This window comes from Cheilinus undulatus, linkage group 15 (assembly GCF_018320785.1).
Source record: "Cheilinus undulatus linkage group 15, ASM1832078v1, whole genome shotgun sequence".
Classification (NCBI taxonomy): domain Eukaryota; kingdom Metazoa; phylum Chordata; class Actinopteri; order Labriformes; family Labridae; genus Cheilinus; species Cheilinus undulatus.
Window position 1 is genome coordinate 2,003,655 of NC_054879.1, and position 26,746 is coordinate 2,030,400.

Genomic DNA, 26,746 nt, shown 5'->3' on the forward strand with positions numbered 1-26,746 from the left:
TCATACAGGGATGTCATACAGGGATGTAACACAGGGATGTAATACAGGAATGTCATACATGGATGTCATACAGGGATGTAATACAGGGATGTCATACAGGGATGTAACACAGGGATGTAATACAGGAATGTCATACATGGATGTCATACAGGGATGTAATACAGGGATGTAGCACAGGGATGTAACACAGGGATGTAACACAGGGATGTAACACAGGGATGTAATACAGGAATGTAACACAGGGATGTAATACAGGAATGTCATACATGGATGTCATACAGGGATGTAATACAGGGATGTAGCACAGGGATGTAGCACAGGGATGTAACACAGGGATGTAACACAGGGATGTAACACAGGGATGTAATACAGGAATGTAACACAGGGATGTAATACAGGAATGTCATACAGGGATGTCATACAGGGATGTAATACAGGAATGTCAGACAGGGATGTAACACAGGGATGTAATACAGGAATGTCAGACAGGGATGTAACACAGGGATGTAATACAGGAATGTCAGACAGGGATGTAACACAGGGATGTAACACAGGGATGTAACACAGGGATGTAACACAGGGATGTAATACAGGGATGTCATACAGGGATGTCATACAGGGATGTAACACAGGGATGTAATACAGGAATGTCATACATGGATGTCATACAGGGATGTAATACAGGGATGTAGCACAGGGATGTAACACAGGGATGTAACACAGGGATGTAACACAGGGATGTAATACAGGAATGTAACACAGGGATGTAATACAGGAATGTCATACAGGGATGTCATACAGGGATGTAACACAGGAATGTCATACATGGATGTCATACGGGGATGTAATACAGGAATGTAATACAGGAATGTCATAGAGGGATGTAACACAGGGATGTAATACAGGAATGTCATACATGGATGTCATACAGGGATGTAACACAGGGATGTAATACAGGAATGTCATACATGGATGTCATACAGGGATGTAATACAGGGATGTCATACAGGGATGTAACACAGGGATGTAATACAGGAATGTCATACATGGATGTCATACAGGGATGTAATACAGGGATGTAGCACAGGGATGTAACACAGGGATGTAACACAGGGATGTAACACAGGGATGTAATACAGGAATGTAACACAGGGATGTAATACAGGAATGTCATACATGGATGTCATACAGGGATGTAATACAGGGATGTAGCACAGGGATGTAGCACAGGGATGTAACACAGGGATGTAACACAGGGATGTAATACAGGAATGTCATACAGGGATGTCATACAGGGATGTAACACAGGGATGTAATACAGGAATGTCATACATGGATGTCATACAGGGATGTAATACAGGGATGTCATACAGGGATGTAACACAGGGATGTAATACAGGAATGTCATACATGGATGTCATACAGGGATGTAATACAGGGATGTAGCACAGGGATGTAACACAGGGATGTAACACAGGGATGTAACACAGGGATGTAATACAGGAATGTAACACAGGGATGTAATACAGGAATGTCATACATGGATGTCATACAGGGATGTAATACAGGGATGTAGCACAGGGATGTAGCACAGGGATGTAACACAGGGATGTAACACAGGGATGTAACACAGGGATGTAATACAGGAATGTAACACAGGGATGTAATACAGGAATGTCATACAGGGATGTCATACAGGGATGTAATACAGGAATGTAACACAGGGATGTAATACAGGAATGTCATACAGGGATGTCATACAGGGATGTAACACAGGGATGTAACACAGGGATGTGATACAGGGATGTTATACAGGGATGTAATACAGGGATGTAATAAATGGATGTAACACAAGGATGTAACACAGGGATGTAGTAAATGGATGTAACACATGGATGTAACACAGGGATGTGATACAGGGATGTAATAAATGGATGTAATATAGAGATGTAATAAATGGATGTAATATAGAGATGTAATAAATGGATGTAATATAGAGATGTAATAAATGGATGTTATACAGGGATGTATTACAGGGATGTTATACAGGAATGTAATTCAGGGATGTATTAGAGGGATGTTATTCAGGGGTGTCAGGGGGATTCTGATGGTATACTGACACTAGGAATGACAGTCAGGGCTCATTCAAGTTTAAGTCGACTTTTCACTCATCTGAAGAAGGCTGGAGCTCTATAATGTGATCAGGCACACTGCTGATGGATAAATCTCCATAGTAAACCTTAGCTTCTCTCTCTTCCTCATCTAAATATGAATATATCTATATATGTAAACATGAGTACATAGAGTATATAGGAGTATATATGGGTACATATGTGTATATATGAGTATATATGAGTCAATGAGTATATATGTGTATATATATGGGTATATATGAGTAAATATAATTATATATGAGTGTACTCATGTATTACTGAAGCAGTAATGACATTTAGCACTGGAATGTGTGCACATGTGTTAACCTGCCAGGACGATGGCAGTGGTGCTAGCTCTGCTGTGAGCTACATTCACCTACTTCCTGTCTTCCACCCACTGCTGCTGTGATCCTGTCTTAAATTAATAGAGCCCATTGTCAACAGTTTCCTGGTCATTTTCTGAACATTAGTCTAATAAATGCTGTTTTCATTTGGGTGTAACTGAATGCAAGGTTATTTTCCTGGTCTTCGATTCGATTCCTCCTCAGGAGAACCTTCAGGATAAACTCACATTTTTTCATCAAGTTCAAACTTGGCCTCAGTTTTTCCATCCACACCCTCGTTGGTTTTTCCATTAACTCTATCTACTGGGCCATCTCTAGCACTCTCTCCACATTCAGCCGCAGCACATTATGAGGCCGTCAGGGCTGGGAGGGTCTGAGGAGACGCACGCTCATAAAACAGGACGGTGAATTCCTCTGCATGAAGACCAGAGTCAGTGAGTCCTCTGTGAGAGAGTTTAATGAGCACAGAAAGAAAAATGTCTCTGAGTTCAGTCTGTAGGTTTAGCTCTCAGTGTCTGAGCCTCTGTCCTAGATTTTCATGTAGATATCACACACACCCACACACACACAGCTCTCCATTATTATGACGTGTTTCTCTGGGTTACATCAGAAGCAGTTCTCTCATGTGAGCTGATTTTACATCATCCTGAGAGCTTGGTCCACAAAGATTCACCGTTCTCTCTCTGTCTGTCACTCTGAGAATAATCTCTGCTCAGGACTCAGGATTTCAGCAGGAGAAGAGCTCTGGTTTCTGTTTGGAGTAACAGCAGGCTTTGCTGGGTAGAAGTAACAGGGCAGGCAGATTCACGTCTCCATGATGTGGGATATACTTCACGTTTATCTGAGTAACACCAGGGCTCTTGCTCACATCAACTCTTGACATAATTTTACTCACAAATAAATCAGTGCTGACTCTTACAACGAGCAAGACAATGGAATGTCATAACATGTGTCCGCTCTGCCTCTCTGACCACCTCCGGTACCCGTCTTGTTGATGGTTATACTTCAGGTCTTTCTGGTATGTTCTTAAAACAGGATTTAAGTTCTTTAAAATACCACACTACCTCTACTACATCTTAGGATTATTAAATCAAGAGTTAGCATCAGAAAATGTCTTCATGCATCATCTTTGACCCCGACACTTTACAAAAACAGCGATTTAAGTCTGAACGACTTTGTCAACAAGCACGCAGGATTTGTTTATGAATATTTTTCTTTATGAGCAGTTATTAACTCACATCTATTGCTGTTGTTTATATTTGGCAGTGTTGCTGATCTGGCATCCCCCTGCTCTATATGTTCAACTTTTATCAGGTTATCTGGTCTACCTGGAGAAGAGGTGATCCAGATCACTGATGACTTAGTCCTGCAACCCTCCTACTACAGGTCTAGACTGATGAAGGGAGACCAGGGTCTACTGGTCTACAGGGTCTACTCTAGGACTGAGACCAGAGTCTAGATAAGTCTAGGACTGAGACCAGAGTCTAGATAAGTCTCGGACTGAGACCAGAGTCTAGATAAGTCTCGGACTGAGACCAGAGTCTAGATAAGTCTTGGACTGAGACCAGTCTAGAGGAGTCTAGGACTGAGACCAGTCCAGAGGAGTCTAGGACTGAGACCAATCTAGAGGAGTCTAGGACTGAGACCAGCATCTAGAGGAGTCTAGGACTAAGACCAGAGTCTAGAGGAGTCTAGGACTGAGACCAGAGTCTAGAGGAGTCTAAGACTTAGACCAGAGTCCAGAGGAGTCTAGGGTGAAGACCCGAGTCTAGAGGAGTCTAAGACTGAGACCAGAGTCAAGAGAAGTCTAGGACGAAGACCTGAGTCTAGAGGAGTCCAAGACTGAGACCAGAGTCTAGAGGAGTCTAGGACTGAGACCAGAGTCTAGAGGAGTCTAGGATGAAGGCCCAAGTCTAGAGGTGTCTAAGACTAGTCTTAGAGGAGTCTAGAGGAGTCTAGGATGGAGACCAGAGTCTCGAGTAGTCTAGGACGGAGACAGACTCTAGCTAAGCATCTTTAACAGCTTTTCTCCCTCATTTTCTCATGAACATGCTTTTAAAGGACACACTAATATACTAATACCTAAGGCTGCCAATCGATAAAAAATCTTAATCAAGTTAATCACATCTCTACGCTCCAATTAATCATGATTAATTTTATACTTCTAGTGTGTTTTCCTGTGCTTCTACTTTTTAAATGTTTTTTTTTGGTCAAGTGTTTTATTTTCATTGTCTTAATTCTATGTAGAGCACTTTGAAAGCACTCTATGAATAAAATTATTATTATTATTACTTATTAACAATCATTAATAATCAGATTGGAACCAGACTGCTGGGTGGAAAAACTCCATCCATGACACTGTCCAGACTTCAGACTGATGCTTTCATTCATGACATTTGTCTTTAATTTTTATATGTCTGAGTCCTGAATGTGGCGCTACTTTCAGGACTCAGAAGTAGCTCAAGATTGTTTCTTTGTTGGAATTCGAACAGTTTTTAGAGCCATGAACAGCCCAAAACTTTGGTATGTTGCAGAAATCACTTCTGTTGTGACGTGACATCCTCATCAAACGATCGATTCTTCAAGACTCTGAAAAACAGAAACATCTTTAAAAACAATCAAATATTTGTCCGTGGCTCTTTGCTCTACTTTTAAAACCAATTTTGTTTTACCATTAGTCAAAGGAAGGTGATTGCCAGGGCAGGGTACCATCAGTCCTGAAATCTGCATGAATTAGAAAAAAATAATGTTTTAAAAGAAAGGGAAGTTATTAGATGAACAAAGAATATCATCATTATCAACCTAAAATAAACTTAAGCTGGGTTAAAGGTATTAAAACTTATTAATGAGTGAATATAAGAGTCAAAGACAGCAGATCCTTACAACAACTTTATTTAAATAAGAAAAACCAACTTTAGGATAAAAAATCATGTCTTCATCCTCAGTACTCTTACATCGTGTCATCTTTAAAAGAAATCATAAAACTGTTTGCAACAATAACAGAAATCAGAAACATCTTTAAGCCTCTTTATCCGTGGTCTTTATCTTTTTTATAATCATCTCCTCCAGATCTACTGCATCACCCATCGTTCCCCCGTCGTTCCTCAGACATAGAAACAGTAATAAACTCTGATATAGTCAGGATATATGTATTTATCTTTGCAGTTACCAGATTTAAACAGGAACAGTCTGGAATCTTCAATTATCAGCGGTTTAATTCAATAAATAAAGATGAATGATTGATCCTCCTCCTCTTCTCCAGTCCCTGCTGTGATCAATTAAAGGCGTTTAGCTCAGCAGCTTGCTAAAAAAACAGACCTCTTTTGAACCAGATTTGGTTTCTTCAACCAGGCGAACCAACATAAAGACAACCAAGGTCCAGGATCTGTCCAAAAGTAAGAAAGAGAAGAGGAAGAATGACTGTCCATTGGCCTTAACTGTGAAGAAAATCCATCAGATCCAACCGTTATTCCATCTCAGCATCAGGAGACGACTACGTTGTAGTTTCCAGTGTCAGCTTCAGCCTGCGCCATCATCCTGCAAAAACCCAACAAACACACACACACATCGTCCAATCACGTCCTTAGAGTGTGTGTGTGTTCGGCCTTCGTCACGCAGAACCCAGGCGGTCAAATCCACAAAACTTCCACCGTTTCTCCAGAGTCGCTCCGACGCCGCTCAGCTCCTGACGAAACATGGACGGCAGACGGATCATGAGGCGCTCGAGCTCTGCTGCAGAGACCTGGAAAACAGAGAGAGAGAAACATTGGAATTAGACTCTGGAACTCTAGAGATTACAAAGAACGGTCAACCATCTCTAGAGTTTACAGAGAACGGTCAACCATCTCTAGAGTTTACAGAGAACGGTCAACCATCTCTAGAGTTTACAGAGAACGGTCAACCATCTCTAGAGTTTACAGAGAACGGTCAACTATCTCTAGAGTTTACAGAGAACGGTCATCCATCTCTAGAGTTTACAGAGAATGGTCAACCATCTCTAGAGTTTACAGAGAACGGTCAACTAGCTTTAGGATTTACAGAGAATGGTCCACCATCTCTAGAGTTTACAGAGAATGGTCAACCATCTCTAGAGTTTACAGAGAACGGTCAACCAGCTCTAGAGTTTACAGAGAACGGTCAACCATCTCTAGAGTTTACAGAGAGCGGTCAACTATCTCTAGAGTTTACAGAGAACGGTCAACCATCTCTAGAGTTTACAGAGAACGGTCAACTAGCTCTAGAGTTTAAAGAGAATGGTCAACCATCTCTAGAGTTTACAGAGAACGGTCAACCAGCTCTAGAGTTTACAGAGAACGGTCAACCATCTCTAGAGTTTACAGAGAGCGGTCAACTATCTCTAGAGTTTACAGAGAGGGTTCAACTATCTCTAGAGTTTACAGAGAACGGTCAACCATCTCTAGAGTTTACAGAGAGCGGTCAACTATCTCTAGAGTTTACAGAGAGGGGTCAACTATCTCTAGAGTTTACAGAGAACGGTCAACCATCTCTAGAGTTTACAGAGAGCGGTCAACTATCTCTAGAGTTTACAGAGAACGGTCAACCATCTCTAAAGTTTACAGAGAATGGTCAACCATCTCTAGAGTTTACAGAGAACGGTCAACCATCTCTAGAGGTTACAGAAAGCGGTCAACCATCTCTAGAGTTTACAGAGAACGGTCAACTATCTCTAGAGTTTACAGAGAACAGTCATCCATCTCTAGAGTTTACAGAGAATGGTCAATTAGCTCTAGGATTTACAGAGAACAGTCAACCACCTCTAGAGTTTACAGAGAACGGTCAACCATCTCTAGAGTTTACAGAGAGCGGTCAACTATCTCTAGAGTTTACAGAGAACGGTCAACCATCTCTAGAGTTTACAGAGAACGGTCAACCATCTCTAGAGTTTACAGAGAACGGTCAACCATCTCTAAAGTTTACAGAGAATGGTCAACCATCTCTAGAGTTTACAGAGAACGGTCAACCATCTCTAGAGTTTACAGAAAGCGGTCAACCATCTCTAGAGTTTACAGAGAACGGTCAACCATCTCTAGAGTTTACAGAGAACGGTCATCCATCTCTAGAGTTTACAGAGAATGGTCAACCATCTCTAGAGTTTACAGAGAACGGTCAACTAGCTCTAGGATTTACAGAGAATGGTCAACCATCTTTAGAGTTTACAGAGAATGGTCAACCATCTCTAGAGTTTACAGAGAACGGTCAACCAGCTCTAGAGTTTACAGAGAACGGTCAACCATCTCTAGAGTTTACAGAGAGCGGTCAACTATCTCTAGAGTTTACAGAGAACGGTCAACCATCTCTAGAGTTTACAGAGAACGGTCAACTAGCTCTAGAGTTTACAGAGAATGGTCAACCATCTCTAGAGTTTACAGAGAACGGTCAACCATCTCTAGAGTTTACAGAGAACGGTCAACCATCTCTAGAGTTTACAGAGAACAATCAATTAGCTCTAGGATTTACAGAGAACAGTCAACCATCTCTAGAGTTACAGAGAGCGGTCAACTATCTCTAGAGTTTACAGAGAACGGTCAACCATCTCTAGAGTTTACAGAGAACGGTCAACCATCTCTAGAGTTCACAGAGAGCGGTCAACTATCTCTAGAGTTTACAGAGAACGGTCAACCATCTCTAGAGTTTACAGAGAACGGTCAACTAGCTCTAGAGTTTAAAGAGAATGGTCAACCATCTCTAGAGTTTACAGAGAACGGTCAACCATCTCTAGAGTTTACAGAGAACAATCAATTAGCTCTAGGATTTACAGAGAACAGTCAACCATCTCTAGAGTTTACAGAGAACGGTCAACCATCTCTAGAGTTTACAGAGAGCGGTCAACTATCTCTAGAGTTTACGGAGAACGGTCAACCATCTCTAGAGTTTACAGAGAACGGTCAACCATCTCTAGAGTTTACAGAGAACGGTCAACCATCTCTAGAGTTTACAGAGAACGGTCAACCATCTCTAGAGTTTACAGAGAATGGTCAACCATCTCTAGAGTTTACAGAGAACGGTCAACTAGCTCTAGGATTTACAGAGAATGGTCAACCATCTTTAGAGTTTACAGAGAATGGTCAACCATCTCTAGAGTTTACAGAGAACGGTCAACCAGCTCTAGAGTTTACAGAGAACGGTCAACCATCTCTAGAGTTTACAGAGAGCGGTCAACTATCTCTAGAGTTTACAGAGAACGGTCAACCATCTCTAGAGTTTACAGAGAACGGTCAACTAGCTCTAGAGTTTACAGAGAACGGTCAACCATCTCTAGAGTTTACAGAGAGGGGTCAACTATCTCTAGAGTTTACAGAGAACGGTCAACCATCTCTAGAGTTTACAGAGAGCGGTCAACTATCTCTAGAGTTTACAGAGAACGGTCAACCATCTCTAGAGTTTACAGAGAGCGGTCAACTATCTCTAGGGTTTACAGAGAACGGTCAACCATCTCTAGAGTTTACAGAGAACGGTCAACCATCTCTAGAGTTTACAGAGAACGGTCAACCATCTCTAGAGTTTACAGAGAACGGTCAACCATCTCTAAAGTTTACAGAGAATGGTCAACTATCTCTAGAGTTTACAGAGAACGGTCAACTATCTCTAGAGTTTACAGAAAGCGGTCAACCATCTCTAGAGTTTACAGAGAACGGTCAACCATCTCTAGAGTTTACAGAGAATGGTCAACCAGCTCTAGAGTTTACAGAGAACGGTCAACCATCTCTAGAGTTTACAGAGAACGGTCAACTAGCTCTAGAGTTTACAGAGAATGGTCAACCATCTCTAGAGTTTACAGAGAACGGTCAACCATCTCTAGAGTTTACAGAGAACGGTCAACCATCTCTAGAGTTTACAGAGAACGGTCAACTAGCTCTAGGATTTACAGAGAATGGTCCACCATCTCTAGAGTTTACAGAGAATGGTCAACCATCTCTAGAGTTTACAGAGAATGGTCAACTATCTCTAGAGTTTACAGAGAACGGTCAACCATCTCTAGAGTTTACAGAGAACGGTCAACTAGCTCTAGAGTTTACAGAGAACAGTCAACCATCTCTAGAGTTTACAGAGAACGGTCAACCATCTCTAGAGTTTACAGAGAACAATCAATTAGCTCTAGGATTTACAGAGAACAGTCAACCATCTCTAGAGTTTACAGAGAACGGTCAACCATCTCTAGAGTTTACAGAGAGCGGTCAACTATCTCTAGAGTTTACAGAGAACGGTCAACCATCTCTAGAGTTTACAGAGAACGGTCAACCATCTCTAGAGTTTACAGAGAACGGTCAACCATCTCTAGAGTTTACAGAGAACGGTCAACCATCTCTAGAGTTTACAGAGAATGGTCAACCATCTCTAGAGTTTACAGAGAACGGTCAACTAGCTCTAGGATTTACAGAGAATGGTCAACCATCTTTAGAGTTTACAGAGAATGGTCAACCATCTCTAGAGTTTACAGAGAACGGTCAACCAGCTCTAGAGTTTACAGAGAATGGTCAACCATCTCTAGAGTTTACAGAGAGCGGTCAACTATCTCTAGAGTTTACAGAGAACGGTCAACCATCTCTAGAGTTTACAGAGAACAGTCAACTAGCTCTAGAGTTTACAGAGAACGGTCAACCATCTCTAGAGTTTACAGAGAGGGGTCAACTATCTCTAGAGTTTACAGAGAACGGTCAACCATCTCTAGAGTTTACAGAGAGCGGTCAACTATCTCTAGAGTTTACAGAGAACGGTCAACCATCTCTAGAGTTTACAGAGAGCGGTCAACTATCTCTAGGGTTTACAGAGAACGGTCAACCATCTCTAGAGTTTACAGAGAACGGTCAACCATCTCTAGAGTTTACAGAGAACGGTCAACCATCTCTAGAGTTTACAGAGAACGGTCAACCATCTCTAAAGTTTACAGAGAATGGTCAACTATCTCTAGAGTTTACAGAGAACGGTCAACCATCTCTAGAGTTTACAGAAAGCGGTCAACCATCTCTAGAGTTTACAGAGAACGGTCAACCATCTCTAGAGTTTACAGAGAATGGTCAACCAGCTCTAGAGTTTACAGAGAACGGTCAACCATCTCTAGAGTTTACAGAGAACGGTCAACTAGCTCTAGAGTTTACAGAGAATGGTCAACCATCTCTAGAGTTTACAGAGAACGGTCAACCATCTCTAGAGTTTACAGAGAACGGTCAACCATCTCTAGAGTTTACAGAGAACGGTCAACTAGCTCTAGGATTTACAGAGAATGGTCCACCATCTCTAGAGTTTACAGAGAATGGTCAACCATCTCTAGAGTTTACAGAGAATGGTCAACTATCTCTAGAGTTTACAGAGAACGGTCAACCATCTCTAGAGTTTACAGAGAACGGTCAACTAGCTCTAGAGTTTACAGAGAATGGTCAACCATCTCTAGAGTTTACAGAGAACGGTCAACCATCTCTAGAGTTTACAGAGAATGGTCAACTATCTCTAGAGTTTACAGAGAACGGTCAACCATCTCTAGAGTTTACAGAGAACGGTCAACTAGCTCTAGAGTTTACAGAGAATGGTCAACCATCTCTAGAGTTTACAGAGAACGGTCAACCATCTCTAGAGTTTACAGAGAACGGTCAACTAGCTCTAGAGTTTACAGAGAACAGTCAACCATCTCTAGAGTTTACAGAGAACAATCAGTTAGCTCTAGGATTTACAGAGAACAGTCAACCATCTCTAGAGTTTACAGAGAATGGTCAACCATCTCTAGAGTTTACAGAGAATGGTCAACCATCTCTAGAGTTTACAGAGAATGGTCAACTAGCTCTAGGATTTACAGAGAATGGTCAATCATCTCCAGATTTTACAGAGAACGGTCAACCATCTCCAGAGTTTACAGAGAACGGTCAACCATCTCTAGAGTTTACAGAGAACGGTCAACCATCTCTAGAGTTTACAGAGAACGGTCATCCATCTCTAGAGTTTACAGAGAACGGTCAACCATCTCTAGAGTTTACAGAGAATGGTCAACCATCTCTAGAGTTTACAGAGAACGGTCAACTAGCTCTAGGATTTACAGAGAATGGTCAACCATCTTTAGAGTTTACAGAGAATGGTCAACCATCTCTAGAGTTTACAGAGAACGGTCAACCAGCTCTAGAGTTTACAGAGAACGGTCAACCATCTCTAGAGTTTACAGAGAGCGGTCAACTATCTCTAGAGTTTACAGAGAACGGTCAACCATCTCTAGAGTTTACAGAGAACGGTCAACTAGCTCTAGAGTTTACAGAGAATGGTCAACCATCTCTAGAGTTTACAGAGAACGGTCAACCATCTCTAGAGTTTACAGAGAACGGTCAACCATCTCTAGAGTTTACAGAGAACAATCAATTAGCTCTAGGATTTACAGAGAACAGTCAACCATCTCTAGAGTTACAGAGAGCGGTCAACTATCTCTAGAGTTTACAGAGAACGGTCAACCATCTCTAGAGTTTACAGAGAACGGTCAACCATCTCTAGAGTTCACAGAGAGCGGTCAACTATCTCTAGAGTTTACAGAGAACGGTCAACCATCTCTAGAGTTTACAGAGAACGGTCAACTAGCTCTAGAGTTTAAAGAGAATGGTCAACCATCTCTAGAGTTTACAGAGAACGGTCAACCATCTCTAGAGTTTACAGAGAACAATCAATTAGCTCTAGGATTTACAGAGAACAGTCAACCATCTCTAGAGTTTACAGAGAACGGTCAACCATCTCTAGAGTTTACAGAGAGCGGTCAACTATCTCTAGAGTTTACAGAGAACGGTCAACCATCTCTAGAGTTTACAGAGAACGGTCAACCATCTCTAGAGTTTACAGAGAACGGTCAGCCATCTCTAGAGTTTACAGAGAACGGTCAGCCATCTCTAGAGTTTACAAAAAAAAAGGTCAACCATCTCTAGAGTTTACAGAGAACGGTCAGCCATCTCTAGAGTTTACAGAGAACGGTCAGCCATCTCTAGAGTTTACAGAGAACGGTCAACCATCTCTAGAGTTTACAGAGAACGGTCAACCATCTCTAGAGTTTACAGAGAACGGTCAACCATCTCTAGAGTTTACAGAGAGCGGTCAACTATCTCTAGAGTTTACAGAGAACGGTCAACCATCTCTAGAGTTTACAGAGAACGGTCAACTAGCTCTAGAGTTTACAGAGAACGGTCAACCATCTCTAGAGTTTACAGAGAGGGGTCAACTATCTCTAGAGTTTACAGAGAACGGTCAACCATCTCTAGAGTTTACAGAGAGCGGTCAACTATCTCTAGAGTTTACAGAGAACGGTCAACCATCTCTAGAGTTTACAGAGAGCGGTCAACTATCTCTAGGGTTTACAGAGAACGGTCAACCATCTCTAGAGTTTACAGAGAACGGTCAACCATCTCTAGAGTTTACAGAGAACGGTCAACCATCTCTAGAGTTTACAGAGAACGGTCAACCATCTCTAAAGTTTACAGAGAATGGTCAACTATCTCTAGAGTTTACAGAGAACGGTCAACTATCTCTAGAGTTTACAGAAAGCGGTCAACCATCTCTAGAGTTTACAGAGAACGGTCAACCATCTCTAGAGTTTACAGAGAATGGTCAACCAGCTCTAGAGTTTACAGAGAACGGTCAACCATCTCTAGAGTTTACAGAGAACGGTCAACTAGCTCTAGAGTTTACAGAGAATGGTCAACCATCTCTAGAGTTTACAGAGAACGGTCAACCATCTCTAGAGTTTACAGAGAACGGTCAACCATCTCTAGAGTTTACAGAGAACGGTCAACTAGCTCTAGGATTTACAGAGAATGGTCCACCATCTCTAGAGTTTACAGAGAATGGTCAACCATCTCTAGAGTTTACAGAGAATGGTCAACTATCTCTAGAGTTTACAGAGAACGGTCAACCATCTCTAGAGTTTACAGAGAACGGTCAACTAGCTCTAGAGTTCACAGAGAATGGTCAACCATCTCTAGAGTTTACAGAGAACGGTCAACCATCTCTAGAGTTTACAGAGAACAATCAATTAGCTCTAGGATTTACAGAGAACAGTCAACCATCTCTAGAGTTTACAGAGAACGGTCAACCATCTCTAGAGTTTACAGAGAGCGGTCAACTATCTCTAGAGTTTACAGAGAACGGTCAACCATCTCTAGAGTTTACAGAGAACGGTCAACCATCTCTAGAGTTTACAGAGAACGGTCAACCATCTCTAGAGTTTACAGAGAACGGTCAACCATCTCTAGAGTTTACAGAGAATGGTCAACCATCTCTAGAGTTTACAGAGAACGGTCAACTAGCTCTAGGATTTACAGAGAATGGTCAACCATCTTTAGAGTTTACAGAGAATGGTCAACCATCTCTAGAGTTTACAGAGAACGGTCAACCAGCTCTAGAGTTTACAGAGAACGGTCAACCATCTCTAGAGTTTACAGAGAGCGGTCAACTATCTCTAGAGTTTACAGAGAACGGTCAACCATCTCTAGAGTTTACAGAGAACAGTCAACTAGCTCTAGAGTTTACAGAGAACGGTCAACCATCTCTAGAGTTTACAGAGAGGGGTCAACTATCTCTAGAGTTTACAGAGAACGGTCAACCATCTCTAGAGTTTACAGAGAGCGGTCAACTATCTCTAGAGTTTACAGAGAACGGTCAACCATCTCTAGAGTTTACAGAGAGCGGTCAATTAGCTCTAGGATTTACAGAGAACAGTCAACCATCTCTAGAGTTTACAGAGAACGGTCAACCATCTCTAGAGTTTACAGAGAGTGGTCAACTATCTCTAGAGTTTACAGAGAACGGTCAACCATCTCTAGAGTTTACAGAGAACGGTCAACCATCTCTAGAGTTTACAGAGAACGGTCAACCATCTCTAGAGTTTACAGAGAACGGTCAACCATCTCTAGAGTTTACAGAGAACGGTCATCCATCTCTAGAGTTTACAGAGAATGGTCAACCATCTCTAGAGTTTACAGAGAACGGTCAACTAGCTCTAGGATTTACAGAGAATGGTCAACCATCTTTAGAGTTTACAGAGAATGGTCAACCATCTCTAGAGTTTACAGAGAACGGTCAACCAGCTCTAGAGTTTACAGAGAACGGTCAACCATCTCTAGAGTTTACAGAGAGCGGTCAACTATCTCTAGAGTTTACAGAGAACGGTCAACCAGCTCTAGAGTTTACAGAGAACGGTCAACTAGCTCTAGGATTTACAGAGAATGGTCAACCATCTTTAGAGTTTACAGAGAATGGTCAACCATCTCTAGAGTTTACAGAGAACGGTCAACCAGCTCTAGAGTTTACAGAGAACGGTCAACCATCTCTAGAGTTTACAGAGAGCGGTCAACTATCTCTAGAGTTTACAGAGAACGGTCAACCATCTCTAGAGTTTACAGAGAACGGTCAACTAGCTCTAGAGTTTACAGAGAATGGTCAACCATCTCTAGAGTTTACAGAGAACGGTCAACCATCTCTAGAGTTTACAGAGAACAATCAATTAGCTCTAGGATTTACAGAGAACAGTCAACCATCTCTAGAGTTTACAGAGAACGGTCAACCATCTCTAGAGTTTACAGAGAGCGGTCAACTATCTCTAGAGTTTACAGAGAACGGTCAACCATCTCTAGAGTTTACAGAGAACGGTCAACCATCTCTAGAGTTTACAGAGAACGGTCAACCATCTCTAGAGTTTACAGAGAACGGTCAACCATCTCTAGAGTTTACAGAGAATGGTCAACCATCTCTAGAGTTTACAGAGAACGCAGTCAACTAGCTCTAGGATTTACAGAGAATGGTCAACCATCTTTAGAGTTTACAGAGAATGGTCAACCATCTCTAGAGTTTACAGAGAACGGTCAACCAGCTCTAGAGTTTACAGAGAACGGTCAACCATCTCTAGAGTTTACAGAGAGCGGTCAACTATCTCTAGAGTTTACAGAGAACGGTCAACCATCTCTAGAGTTTACAGAGAACAGTCAACTAGCTCTAGAGTTTACAGAGAACGGTCAACCATCTCTAGAGTTTACAGAGAGGGGTCAACTATCTCTAGAGTTTACAGAGAACGGTCAACCATCTCTAGAGTTTACAGAGAGCGGTCAACTATCTCTAGAGTTTACAGAGAACGGTCAACCATCTCTAGAGTTTACAGAGAACGGTCAACCATCTCTAGAGTTTACAGAGAACGGTCAACCATCTCTAGAGTTTACAGAGAACGGTCAACCATCTCTAAAGTTTACAGAGAATGGTCAACTATCTCTAGAGTTTACAGAGAACGGTCAACCATCTCTAGAGCTTACAGAAAGCGGTCAACCATCTCTAGAGTTTACAGAGAACGGTCAACCATCTCTAGAGTTTACAGAGAATGGTCAACCAGCTCTAGAGTTTACAGAGAACGGTCAACCATCTCTAGAGTTTACAGAGAACGGTCAACTAGCTCTAGAGTTTACAGAGAATGGTCAACCATCTCTAGAGTTTACAGAGAACGGTCAACCATCTCTAGAGTTTACAGAGAACGGTCAACCATCTCTAGAGTTTACAGAGAACGGTCAACTAGCTCTAGGATTTACAGAGAATGGTCCACCATCTCTAGAGTTTACAGAGAATGGTCAACTATCTCTAGAGTTTACAGAGAACGGTCAACCATCTCTAGAGTTTACAGAGAACGGTCAACTAGCTCTAGAGTTTACAGAGAATGGTCAACCATCTCTAGAGTTTACAGAGAACGGTCAACCATCTCTAGAGTTTACAGAGAACGGTCAACCATCTCTAGAGTTTACAGAGAACGGTCAACTAGCTCTAGAGTTTACAGAGAATGGTCAACCATCTCTAGAGTTTACAGAGAACAATCAGTTAGCTCTAGGATTTACAGAGAACAGTCAACCATCTCTAGAGTTTACAGAGAATGGTCAACCATCTCTAGAGTTTACAGAGAATGGTCAACCATCTCTAGAGTTTACAGAGAATGGTCAACTAGCTCTAGGATTTACAGAGAATGGTCAATCATCTCCAGATTTTACAGAGAACGGTCAACCATCTCCAGAGTTTACAGAGAACGGTCAACCATCTCTAGAGTTTACAGAGAACGGTCAACCATCTCTAGAGTTTACAGAGAACGGTCATCCATCTCTAGAGTTTACAGAGAATGGTCAACCATCTCTAGAGTTTACAGAGAACGGTCAACTAGCTCTAGGATTTACAGAGAATGGTCAACCATCTTTAGAGTTTACAGAGAATGGTCAACCATCTCTAGAGTTTACAGAGAACGGTCAACCAGCTCTAGAGTTTACAGAGAACGGTCAACCATCTCTAGAGTTTACAGAGAATGGTCAACCATCTCTAGAGTTTACAGAGAACGGTCAACCATCTCTAGAGTTTACAGAGAACGGTCAACTAGCTCTAGAGTTTACAGAGAATGGTCAACCATCTCTAGAGTTTACAGAGAACGGTCAACCATCTCTAGAGTTTACAGAGAACGGTCAACCATCTCTAGAGTTTACAGAGAGCGGTCAACTATCTCTAGAGTTTACAGAGAACGGTCAACCATCTCTAGAGTTTACAGAGAACGGTCAACTAGCTCTAGAGTTTAAAGAGAATGGTCAACCATCTCTAGAGTTTACAGAGAACGGTCAACCATCTCTAGAGTTTACAGAGAACAATCAATTAGCTCTAGGATTTACAGAGAACAGTCAACCATCTCTAGAGTTTACAGAGAACGGTCAACCATCTCTAGAGTTTACAGAGAGTGGTCAACTATCTCTAGAGTTTACAGAGAACGGTCAACCATCTCTAGAGTTTACAGAGAACGGTCAACCATCTCTAGAGTTTACAGAGAACGGTCAACCATCTCTAGAGTTTACAGAGAACGGTCAACCATCTCTAGAGTTTACAGAGAACGGTCATCCATCTCTAGAGTTTACAGAGAATGGTCAACCATCTCTAGAGTTTACAGAGAACGGTCAACTAGCTCTAGGATTTACAGAGAATGGTCAACCATCTTTAGAGTTTACAGAGAATGGTCAACCATCTCTAGAGTTTACAGAGAACGGTCAACCAGCTCTAGAGTTTACAGAGAACGGTCAACCATCTCTAGAGTTTACAGAGAGCGGTCAACTATCTCTAGAGTTTACAGAGAACGGTCAACCAGCTCTAGAGTTTACAGAGAACGGTCAACTAGCTCTAGGATTTACAGAGAATGGTCAACCATCTTTAGAGTTTACAGAGAATGGTCAACCATCTCTAGAGTTTACAGAGAACGGTCAACCAGCTCTAGAGTTTACAGAGAACGGTCAACCATCTCTAGAGTTTACAGAGAGCGGTCAACTATCTCTAGAGTTTACAGAGAACGGTCAACCATCTCTAGAGTTTACAGAGAACGGTCAACTAGCTCTAGAGTTTACAGAGAATGGTCAACCATCTCTAGAGTTTACAGAGAACGGTCAACCATCTCTAGAGTTTACAGAGAACAATCAATTAGCTCTAGGATTTACAGAGAACAGTCAACCATCTCTAGAGTTTACAGAGAGCGGTCAACTATCTCTAGAGTTTACAGAGAACGGTCAACCAGCTCTAGAGTTTACAGAGAACGGTCAACCATCTCTAGAGTTTACAGAGAACGGTCAACCATCTCTAGAGTTTACAGAGAATGGTCAACCATCTCTAGAGTTTACAGAGAACGGTCAACCATCTCTAGAGTTTACAGAGAACGGTCAACTAGCTCTAGGATTTACAGAGAATGGTCCACCATCTCTAGAGTTTACAGAGAATGGTCAACCATCTCTAGAGTTTACAGAGAATGGTCAACTATCTCTAGAGTTTACAGAGAACGGTCAACCATCTCTAGAGTTTACAGAGAACGGTCAACTAGCTCTAGAGTTTACAGAGAATGGTCAACCATCTCTAGAGTTTACAGAGAACGGTCAACCATCTCTAGAGTTTACAGAGAACGGTCAACCATCTCTAGAGTTTACAGAGAACGGTCAACTTCCTCTAGAGTTTACAGAGAACAGTCAACCATCTCTAGAGTTTACAGAGAACAATCAGTTAGCTCTAGGATTTACAGAGAACAGTCAACCATCTCTAGAGTTTACAGAGAATGGTCAACCATCTCTAGAGTTTACAGAGAATGGTCAACCATCTCTAGAGTTTACAGAGAATGGTCAACTAGCTCTAGGATTTACAGAGAATGGTCAATCATCTCCAGATTTTACAGAGAACGGTCAACCATCTCCAGAGTTTACAGAAAACGGTCAACCATCTCTAGAGTTTACAGAGAACGGTCAACCATCTCTACAGTTTACAGAGAATGGTCAACCATCTCTAGAGTTTACAGAGAACGGTCAACTATCTCTAGAGTTTACGGAGAGTGGTCAACTATCTCTAGAGTTTACAGAGAACAGTCAACCATCTCTAGAGTTTACAGAGAACGGTCAACCATCTCTAGAGTTTACAGAGAGCGGTCAACTATCTCTAGAGTTTACAGAGAACGGTCAACCATCTCTAGAGTTTACAGAGAACGGTCAACCATCTCTAGAGTTTACAGAGAACGGTCAACCATCTCTAAAGTTTACAGAGAATGGTCAACCATCTCTAGAGTTTACAGAGAACGGTCAACCATCTCTAGAGTTTACAGAAAGCGGTCAACCATCTCTAGAGTTTACAGAGAACGGTCAACCATCTCTAGAGTTTACAGAGAACGGTCAACTAGCTCTAGAGTTTACAGAGAATGGTCAACCATCTCTAGAGTTTACAGAGAACGGTCAACCATCTCTAGAGTTTACAGAGAACGGTCAACCATCTCTAGAGTTTACAGAGAACGGTCAACTTCCTCTAGAGTTTACAGAGAACAGTCAACCATCTCTAGAGTTTACAGAGAACAATCAGTTAGCTCTAGGATTTACAGAGAACAGTCAACCATCTCTAGAGTTTACAGAGAATGGTCAACCATCTCTAGAGTTTACAGAGAATGGTCAACCATCTCTAGAGTTTACAGAGAATGGTCAACCATCTCTAGAGTATACAGAGAACGGTCAACCATCTCTAGAGTTTACAGAGAACGGTCAACCATCTCTAGAGTTTACAGAGAACGGTCAACCATCTCTAGAGTTTACAGAGAACGGTCAACCATCTCTAAAGTTTACAGAGAATGGTCAACCATCTCTAGAGTTTACAGAGAACGGTCAACCATCTCTAGAGTTTACAGAGAGCGGTCAACTATCTCTAGAGTATACAGAGAACGGTCAACCATCTCTAGAGTTTACAGAGAACGGTCAACCATCTCTAGAGTTTACAGAGAACGGTCAACCATCTCTAGAGTTTACAGAGAACGGTCAACCATCTCTAAAGTTTACAGAGAATGGTCAACCATCTCTAGAGTTTACAGAGAACGGTCAACCATCTCTAGAGTTTACAGAAAGCGGTCAACCATCTCTAGAGTTTACAGAGAACGGTCAACCATCTCTAGAGTTTACAGAGAACGGTCAACTAGCTCTAGAGTTTACAGAGAATGGTCAACCATCTCTAGAGTTTACAGAGAACGGTCAACCATCTCTAGAGTTTACAGAGAACGGTCAACCATCTCTAGAGTTTACAGAGAACGGTCAACTTCCTCTAGAGTTTACAGAGAACAGTCAACCATCTCTAGAGTTTACAGAGAACAATCAGTTAGCTCTAGGATTTACAGAGAACAGTCAACCATCTCTAGAGTTTACAGAGAATGGTCAACCATCTCTAGAGTTTACAGAGAATGGTCAACCATCTCTAGAGTTTACAGAGAATGGTCAACTAGCTCTAGGATTTACAGAGAATGGTCAATCATCTCCAGATTTTACAGAGAACGGTCAACCATCTCCAGAGTTTACAGAGAACGGTCAACCATCTCTAGAGTTTACAGAGAACGGTCAACCATCTCTACAGTTTACAGAGAATGGTCAACCATCTCTAGAGTTTACAGAGAACGGTCAACCATCTCTAGAGTTTACAGAGAACGGTCAACTATCTCTAGAGTTTACGGAGAGTGGTCAACTATCTCTAGAGTTTACAGAGAACAGTCAACCATCTCTAGAGTTTACAGAGAATGGTCAACCATCTCTAGAGTTTACAGAGAACAGTCAACTATCTCTAGAGTTTACAGAGAACGGTCAACCATCTCTAGAGTTTACAGAGAGCGGTCAACTATCTCTAGAGTTTACAGAGAACGGTCAACCATCTCTAGAGTTTACAGAGAACGGTCAACCATCTCTAGAGTTTACAGAGAACGGTCAACCATCTCTAGAGTTTACAGAGAACGGTCAACCATCTCTAAAGTTTACAGAGAATGGTCAACCATCTCTAGAGTTTACAGAGAACAGTCAACCATCTCTAGAGTTTACAGAAAGCGGTCAACCATCTCTAGAGTTTACAGAGAACGGTCATCCATCTCTAGAGTTTACAGAGAATGGTCAACCATCTCTACAGTTTACAGAGAACGGTCAACTAGCTCTAGGATTTACAGAGAATGGTCAACCATCTCTAGAGTTTACAGAGAATGGTCAACCATCTCCAGAGTTTACAGAGAACGGTCAACAATCTCTAGAGTTTACAGAGAATGGTCAACACCTTGTTGCACCTATGCCATGAAGCATTAAGGCAGGTATGAAGGCAAAAGGGGGTTCAAACCTGGAACCAGCAAAGTGTACCTAATAAAGTGGCTAGTGAGTGTCTACTGCTACATTAACCCAATGCATATTAAATACAATAAAATTTAGTTTAGTGATCCCCTCTTTTTTGTAAAGCTGTTGTCTAGAAAGGGGGTGGCTGGGGTGGAGGAGGTGAAGCTTTGCCAGCAGCAGTGCAGTGTGATCAGTGTTGGTGGAGCAGGGATCAGTGAGAAGGACATCACATGTAAAGGGAGTGCCATGAAGAGCTGTGATTGGCTAAGACCTGGCAGACGATAACTGAAATCAGCTGGACTTCAGTATCCTGGTGATGAGTCTCATCTCTGGATTGATCATATTAAGGATATCGTGTTTCCATGCACACAGAGAAAGCTGCTGATTTCTAAATGATAAATACTACTATTCTGGCTTATGTGCATCTTAATTGCACATGTGTCAGTGATGTTTATTTAAAAAACACTAACAATGGAAAATTATAAATCTGAGAGAACTCTTAACTCTTTTACAGGAAAAGTTTAAAGCGTTTACAGACAAGGACAGGTTACTGTCCTACCTTTGAGTCCAGTCTCTGGATGTAGGACCACAGATACTCCAGGTTGGCTCCAAATGGATGGACGTGGAGGAAGGTTGATATGATACCTGCAGAGAAAAGAAAACAAGAACTTTTAGGTGGAGTCCAAGGGTTTTATTATCCTGGGCTGTTCCTTCAATCACTGGAATGATGTTTTTAAAACACAAAAGCTGGAAAAGCCACAAGACTCCATCAACATAACCAGGGATTACACACGGAGATCCACAACACTACTGGCATTATATCAGTTATAAGCAGAGAAGAGTTTAAACAATTAATGATCGGTGTTGTCAGGGATCATTATCATTACTTATCATTACATCACGCTTTAAACAGGACATTTACACACTACAGGTGTGGTTCAGTTGATCAAGCCCGTAAACAATGGTGGCCAGTACAGAGATGAGTGTGGATGCAGCTATAGCAGCAGCTTTATCAGGGTGTTTTTTAATCAGCATAAGAAAAATCAGTACCTTTAGTCATTTATCCTCTGATTATATAAAAACAGAAACCTGGGTTCAAAAGTACCAGAGCTGGTTTTTCAAAATGGCTGTGTTGGACTTATTTTGAATCCATGAATAATCCCCATTAAAGGTGAAGAGTGTAGTGAAAACAGGCTTCCTCTCAGTTGATAAAGCTCAAAGAGAGAGAGGTGAATTAGAGTTCACAATCTGCATCCTCATGAACTGCTGCACAGTAAACAAACTGCAGAGCGGCTCTCTTTATAAAACCGCTGGCCAGAGCAGAAACGCTCCTGACTTGATTACTTCTGAGAGGTCCTGCAAAGGTGGGCAGTCATGCAGAGGGAGACGGGCGTTGGGGGGAGGGGCTGGTGGAGGGGATGGAGGGGGGAGTGAATAGAGTGGCGTCCCCTGGAGGACCAGGCACAGCCAATATTTATTTCCCTGATTTATGTGGCGAAACGCCGGCAATTACAGACGGGCCTGATTCAATTCCTCCAGCAGACCTGCTCACATGGAACAGAGCTGCAGAGAGGGGGAGAGTGGTTAAAGAGAAAGTTACATTTGAAAGTTTCACTAAGAAAACTCTGGAGGGACTGTTCCCGGTGCTCTAAAGTCAAACTCAACTTTTAGGATAAACACTGGTCCAAAGTTACAGCAGCTCTTATTCTATTTTTAGGTTCTTAATATAAATATGAACAATACTTCTCTACATCTCTTGTCGTACTAGAGTGAAGCCAAAATATCCCCATACATTTGAGCCAGATCCCCAGGGGAAAGTTCAGACGTGTGTTTACTCGCTAACATCATTATCAGCTGATAATACGTTGAGTAAAATATTTATTCAGATCTTCTTAGTTTGACATCAACTGCAAACGTCCTGTCTGGTGTTACCTTAGGCCGTGCTTACTCACCACATGACTCCGCCCTAAAGGTATTCTTTCAGCATGTCCCTGGTAATAAGGACATCCAGAGCTCTACTGGGGTTGTGCCAGTGCTCCCTCCTGCCCGATGGTGCCCTCTGGTGGCTAACTCGCCATACGTTAATTCAGCCTCAGTTTTTGGTCCAAAAATGCCTCAAAGTTTGGCACAGTGCTGTATGTCTTTTAAAGATAATTTCTGAGTCTTTTTGTCCTCATTTGATAGGATAGCTGAAGAGAGACAGGGAGCATGGGGAGGGAGAGTGGGGAGAGACATGCACCAAAGAGCAGTGATGGACATTTCTGAGGAAGCCAGAGCGAATGGACTTGATTCAAACAAATGACTGCTATATTACTGATTTCTTTTTAGTTTCAACAAATGTGTTGAATATTGCTTAGAGCAATGTTTGTGAGAGGCTGCAAGCCTGACAGTCATTTCAGGTGTCTCCGATGAGCGTTCTATAGATGCCATGCCTGTGATTGGGCGAGAGCATGAGAGAGAGAGAGAGAAAGAGAGAGCTGTGTATGCTTGTAGGAAGGGTGTATGTATGTTTGCTGGAGGTGCTGAGATGACAGCAGAGTTATGCGTGGGAAACAAAGGGGTATATGTTTTGTTTTTCTTAAATTATTAACACCTCACACTATAGTTAAGTTTAAGAAAACCTATGCTATAACAGCAGAACGCTCTAACATATTCTAGGTCATGACAATTATGACCATATCTAGACATTCAAACACTATTTCAGTCGCTTCTCACTGATGAGTATACTTAATTAGTTGGGAATATTATCTTCTGCAAGACAGTTACAAACCAACATTACAAAATGATTCCATTTCTCTCTCCAGAGAGCTAACTGTACAACAACGGTAACAAGAAGCCATCTCTGTGGACTACCAAATACCATACAGGGACACTGCGATCAGCTGCATTAAGCAAAACACAACGATGCCAAAAATCACACGGTAGCTACAAGTTCTCATCCACAAAACATAAAATGCATTCTTAAAATATTACAATATTTTATGCACCAAACTGCATAGAAGTACGAAAACTATTTAATATAAACACAGTGCTGCTGCGCAGTGTTGTGGCTTAATAAAACAACAGCTGATATATCATAGACCAAAATGCTGTTTAGTGAGGAAAGAAGTAATAAAGACAACAACTTAGAAACCATGCTCCACATAATGCAACTTATTTAACTTGTGAGAAGAAAATAACGATCAAAACATCATTTTTATGGATCACACAACAAGACAAGTTTATATAAAGACAGAAACCAGGTTATCAAAAGGTTATCATCTTTGTCACTGTCCGTGGTGCTGACAGGTATGGAGACACAGCAGCTATATGTGTGAAAAACACAGATGTTTAGTGCTGACCAAAAAACATTCTCCTAGCCTTCATTACGGCAAACCGTTCATTAAGTCTGTCAGAGAGTTCCTTGATCCAGTGCTTTATTAATCCTCACTTGTCCAGAAAAGTTTGAGTCTGAGTTCAGATGTTATGTGGCTTTGAGACTTTGAATGCCTCAGGCCTCTCTCATGGCCCGAGCGAGGTTTGCAGGATCCACAAATCCTGCTGTGCTCCATGGGTTGTTCAAGGAGCTGGTAGACCGGTCAAACAGAAGACAAGGCCAGCAGAAAGCCGATTTAGCTTGGCGCTCCTCGGCAGCCACTCGTTTCTAGCATAGTTACTCTCACAAAATGAGCGAGCTTTTCCCTCGGCTCTCCCCTGAGTTAGCTTAAGCTTTGGAGTCGGCCTACCGTCTTGTTTGGTTTTAAGTTGAACTGAAAAAGGAATCTGGTAAAGTCATTTTTCACTAGAAAAACACAAAAGGTCCCTGTCGCCATTCAGCCTGTAACTTGTTAGCTGGGCTGCTGTGCAGGGTAGCAGGTCAGAGGTCAGTACAGTGTAGGTTTTTGTTTTTAATTCACCTAACAGTTTGTGATTGATCAGATGCCAGGCCTGATCTAGCCTCCCCTAAGTTTTTTTAATGATGCATCAACCATTCAACAATGAGCCTAGCTGTAATTTGATTGGCTGATACATGCTCATCATTGTCAAGGGAGCAAGGAGAAGCTGGTGTCCTCCTTCACGTAACTGCCTGACAGAGCAGAGGGCATTTTACTCACTGCAGTACAACAAACGGGCTGTTTACACACAGGCGCGTTTTCACTCCTCACTCTCAGCCAAAGCGGAAGTATGCTGAAGCAGTGTTGACAACACAAAAATAACAAAAGAGCATCATAAGACAAATGAATAAATATGGAAATAATTTATTGATTTGACTTTTTACTGTATTTTAGCCAGGCTTCCTTTGGCCTCTGGGAAAAACCGGCACTGGTGCAAAGACAGAGAATCAATCCTGAAACCAGAGCGATAAGGACTACAGCCTCAGTCCATGGGACCCTGCTCCACATGAGCTAGACCGGCTCCATGAAGACAGATAGGATTTTAATAACTGATAATATTTATACAACAGTTTAACTGAGTAACTTATAAATATTAATGTTTAATTATCACAACATTATAACCATCTCAGACTTTAAACTTAGCTCATATTTTCACTTGTTTTCCAAGATTTGGGTCTTTATAACTCAGAATTTGGAATTTTTGTTCTGGTAGTTTCACTGGGTGTTTCTCTTGATTCTGACTGATCCCTCACAATGTTGGCTTTTATATCATTGTTTGATGTCTTAACTCAGAATATTACATGTTCTTTCATTTTGAGATTTAACTTCATATTTTTCTGGTAATATTATTACAATATTATATTCTGACTAGGGATGTCTGATATTATCGGCCTCCCAATATTATCGTCCGATAATAGCATAAAAATGTATTTTTGGAAATTATCGGTATCGGATTTTCATAAAAAAAAAATTATTTCAAAAAACTTTTACCCTGAGTTTAGATCAGCCAACATTTTTACTCCTTTCTTTACAATTACTAGTGCTACTCTAGTCTGGACTGAAGCTGTTTGCCTTCAATGTTTTTGTTGTAGTTTTGCCATTTGTGAAGAAGTCAAAACTAAGTATTTTGCCCTAGCTGTAGTGGCCGGGTATTGTCAGGATTATCTCAGGGAGAGCATGATCCAAGCTGTTGTTTGAAGCATGTAAAAAAATAAGAAAAAAGAAGCACTTGTCTTTTATAATAAATATGGCAGTGCCATGTTGGCACTTTTCTCCATGACCTAAGCTGAAGTTGTTTCTCATTTTTGTACAGGGAAATCAAATGTTTGCATTTGAAAGCCTTGTTGTTACATTTATGAATGCATCCAGTGGGGCATCACAATAAAGTGACTAAATTAGGCATAATGTGTTAATTTCACAACAGGGTATATGTGATGTTGTTACCTTACATTAGTTTTGATGGAAAAAACCCTGCATATTATCGGTATCGGTTTATATCGGTATCGGGAATTAAGAGTTGGACAATATCAGTTATCAGTAAAAAAGCCAATATCGGACATCCCTAATTCTGACCTTTCATCTGTATCTTTGTCTCATGAGTTTGACATTTCATCTAAAAATTTCCACTTTAACCCTCATAATTTCAGCGTGGTATCTCATAATTTCAACTTTTAAACTAAAATTTAAACCTGATGTTTTTTCATTTGTATAAACACGTTGCTGAACTGTCATATATCCTCATTTTC

The 26,746-nt window shown here is 41.4% G+C and overlaps 1 protein-coding gene across 1 annotated transcript in view; it reads right to left on the bottom strand.

Moving 5' to 3' along the window:
* Positions 1-5,467: 5,467 nt before the first annotated feature.
* The window catches only part of enox1 (ecto-NOX disulfide-thiol exchanger 1), a 158,680-nt gene continuing 137,401 nt past the window's right edge, over positions 5,468-26,746 (bottom strand). Inside the window, exons 14-15 of the mRNA XM_041807440.1 lie at positions 21,686-21,771; positions 5,468-6,239 (exon numbers count right to left, since the gene is read on the bottom strand). Of these exons, the coding sequence (XP_041663374.1) occupies positions 6,108-6,239; positions 21,686-21,771 (218 nt within the window). The 3' untranslated portion in view covers positions 5,468-6,107. The remainder of the gene's footprint in view (positions 6,240-21,685; positions 21,772-26,746) is intronic.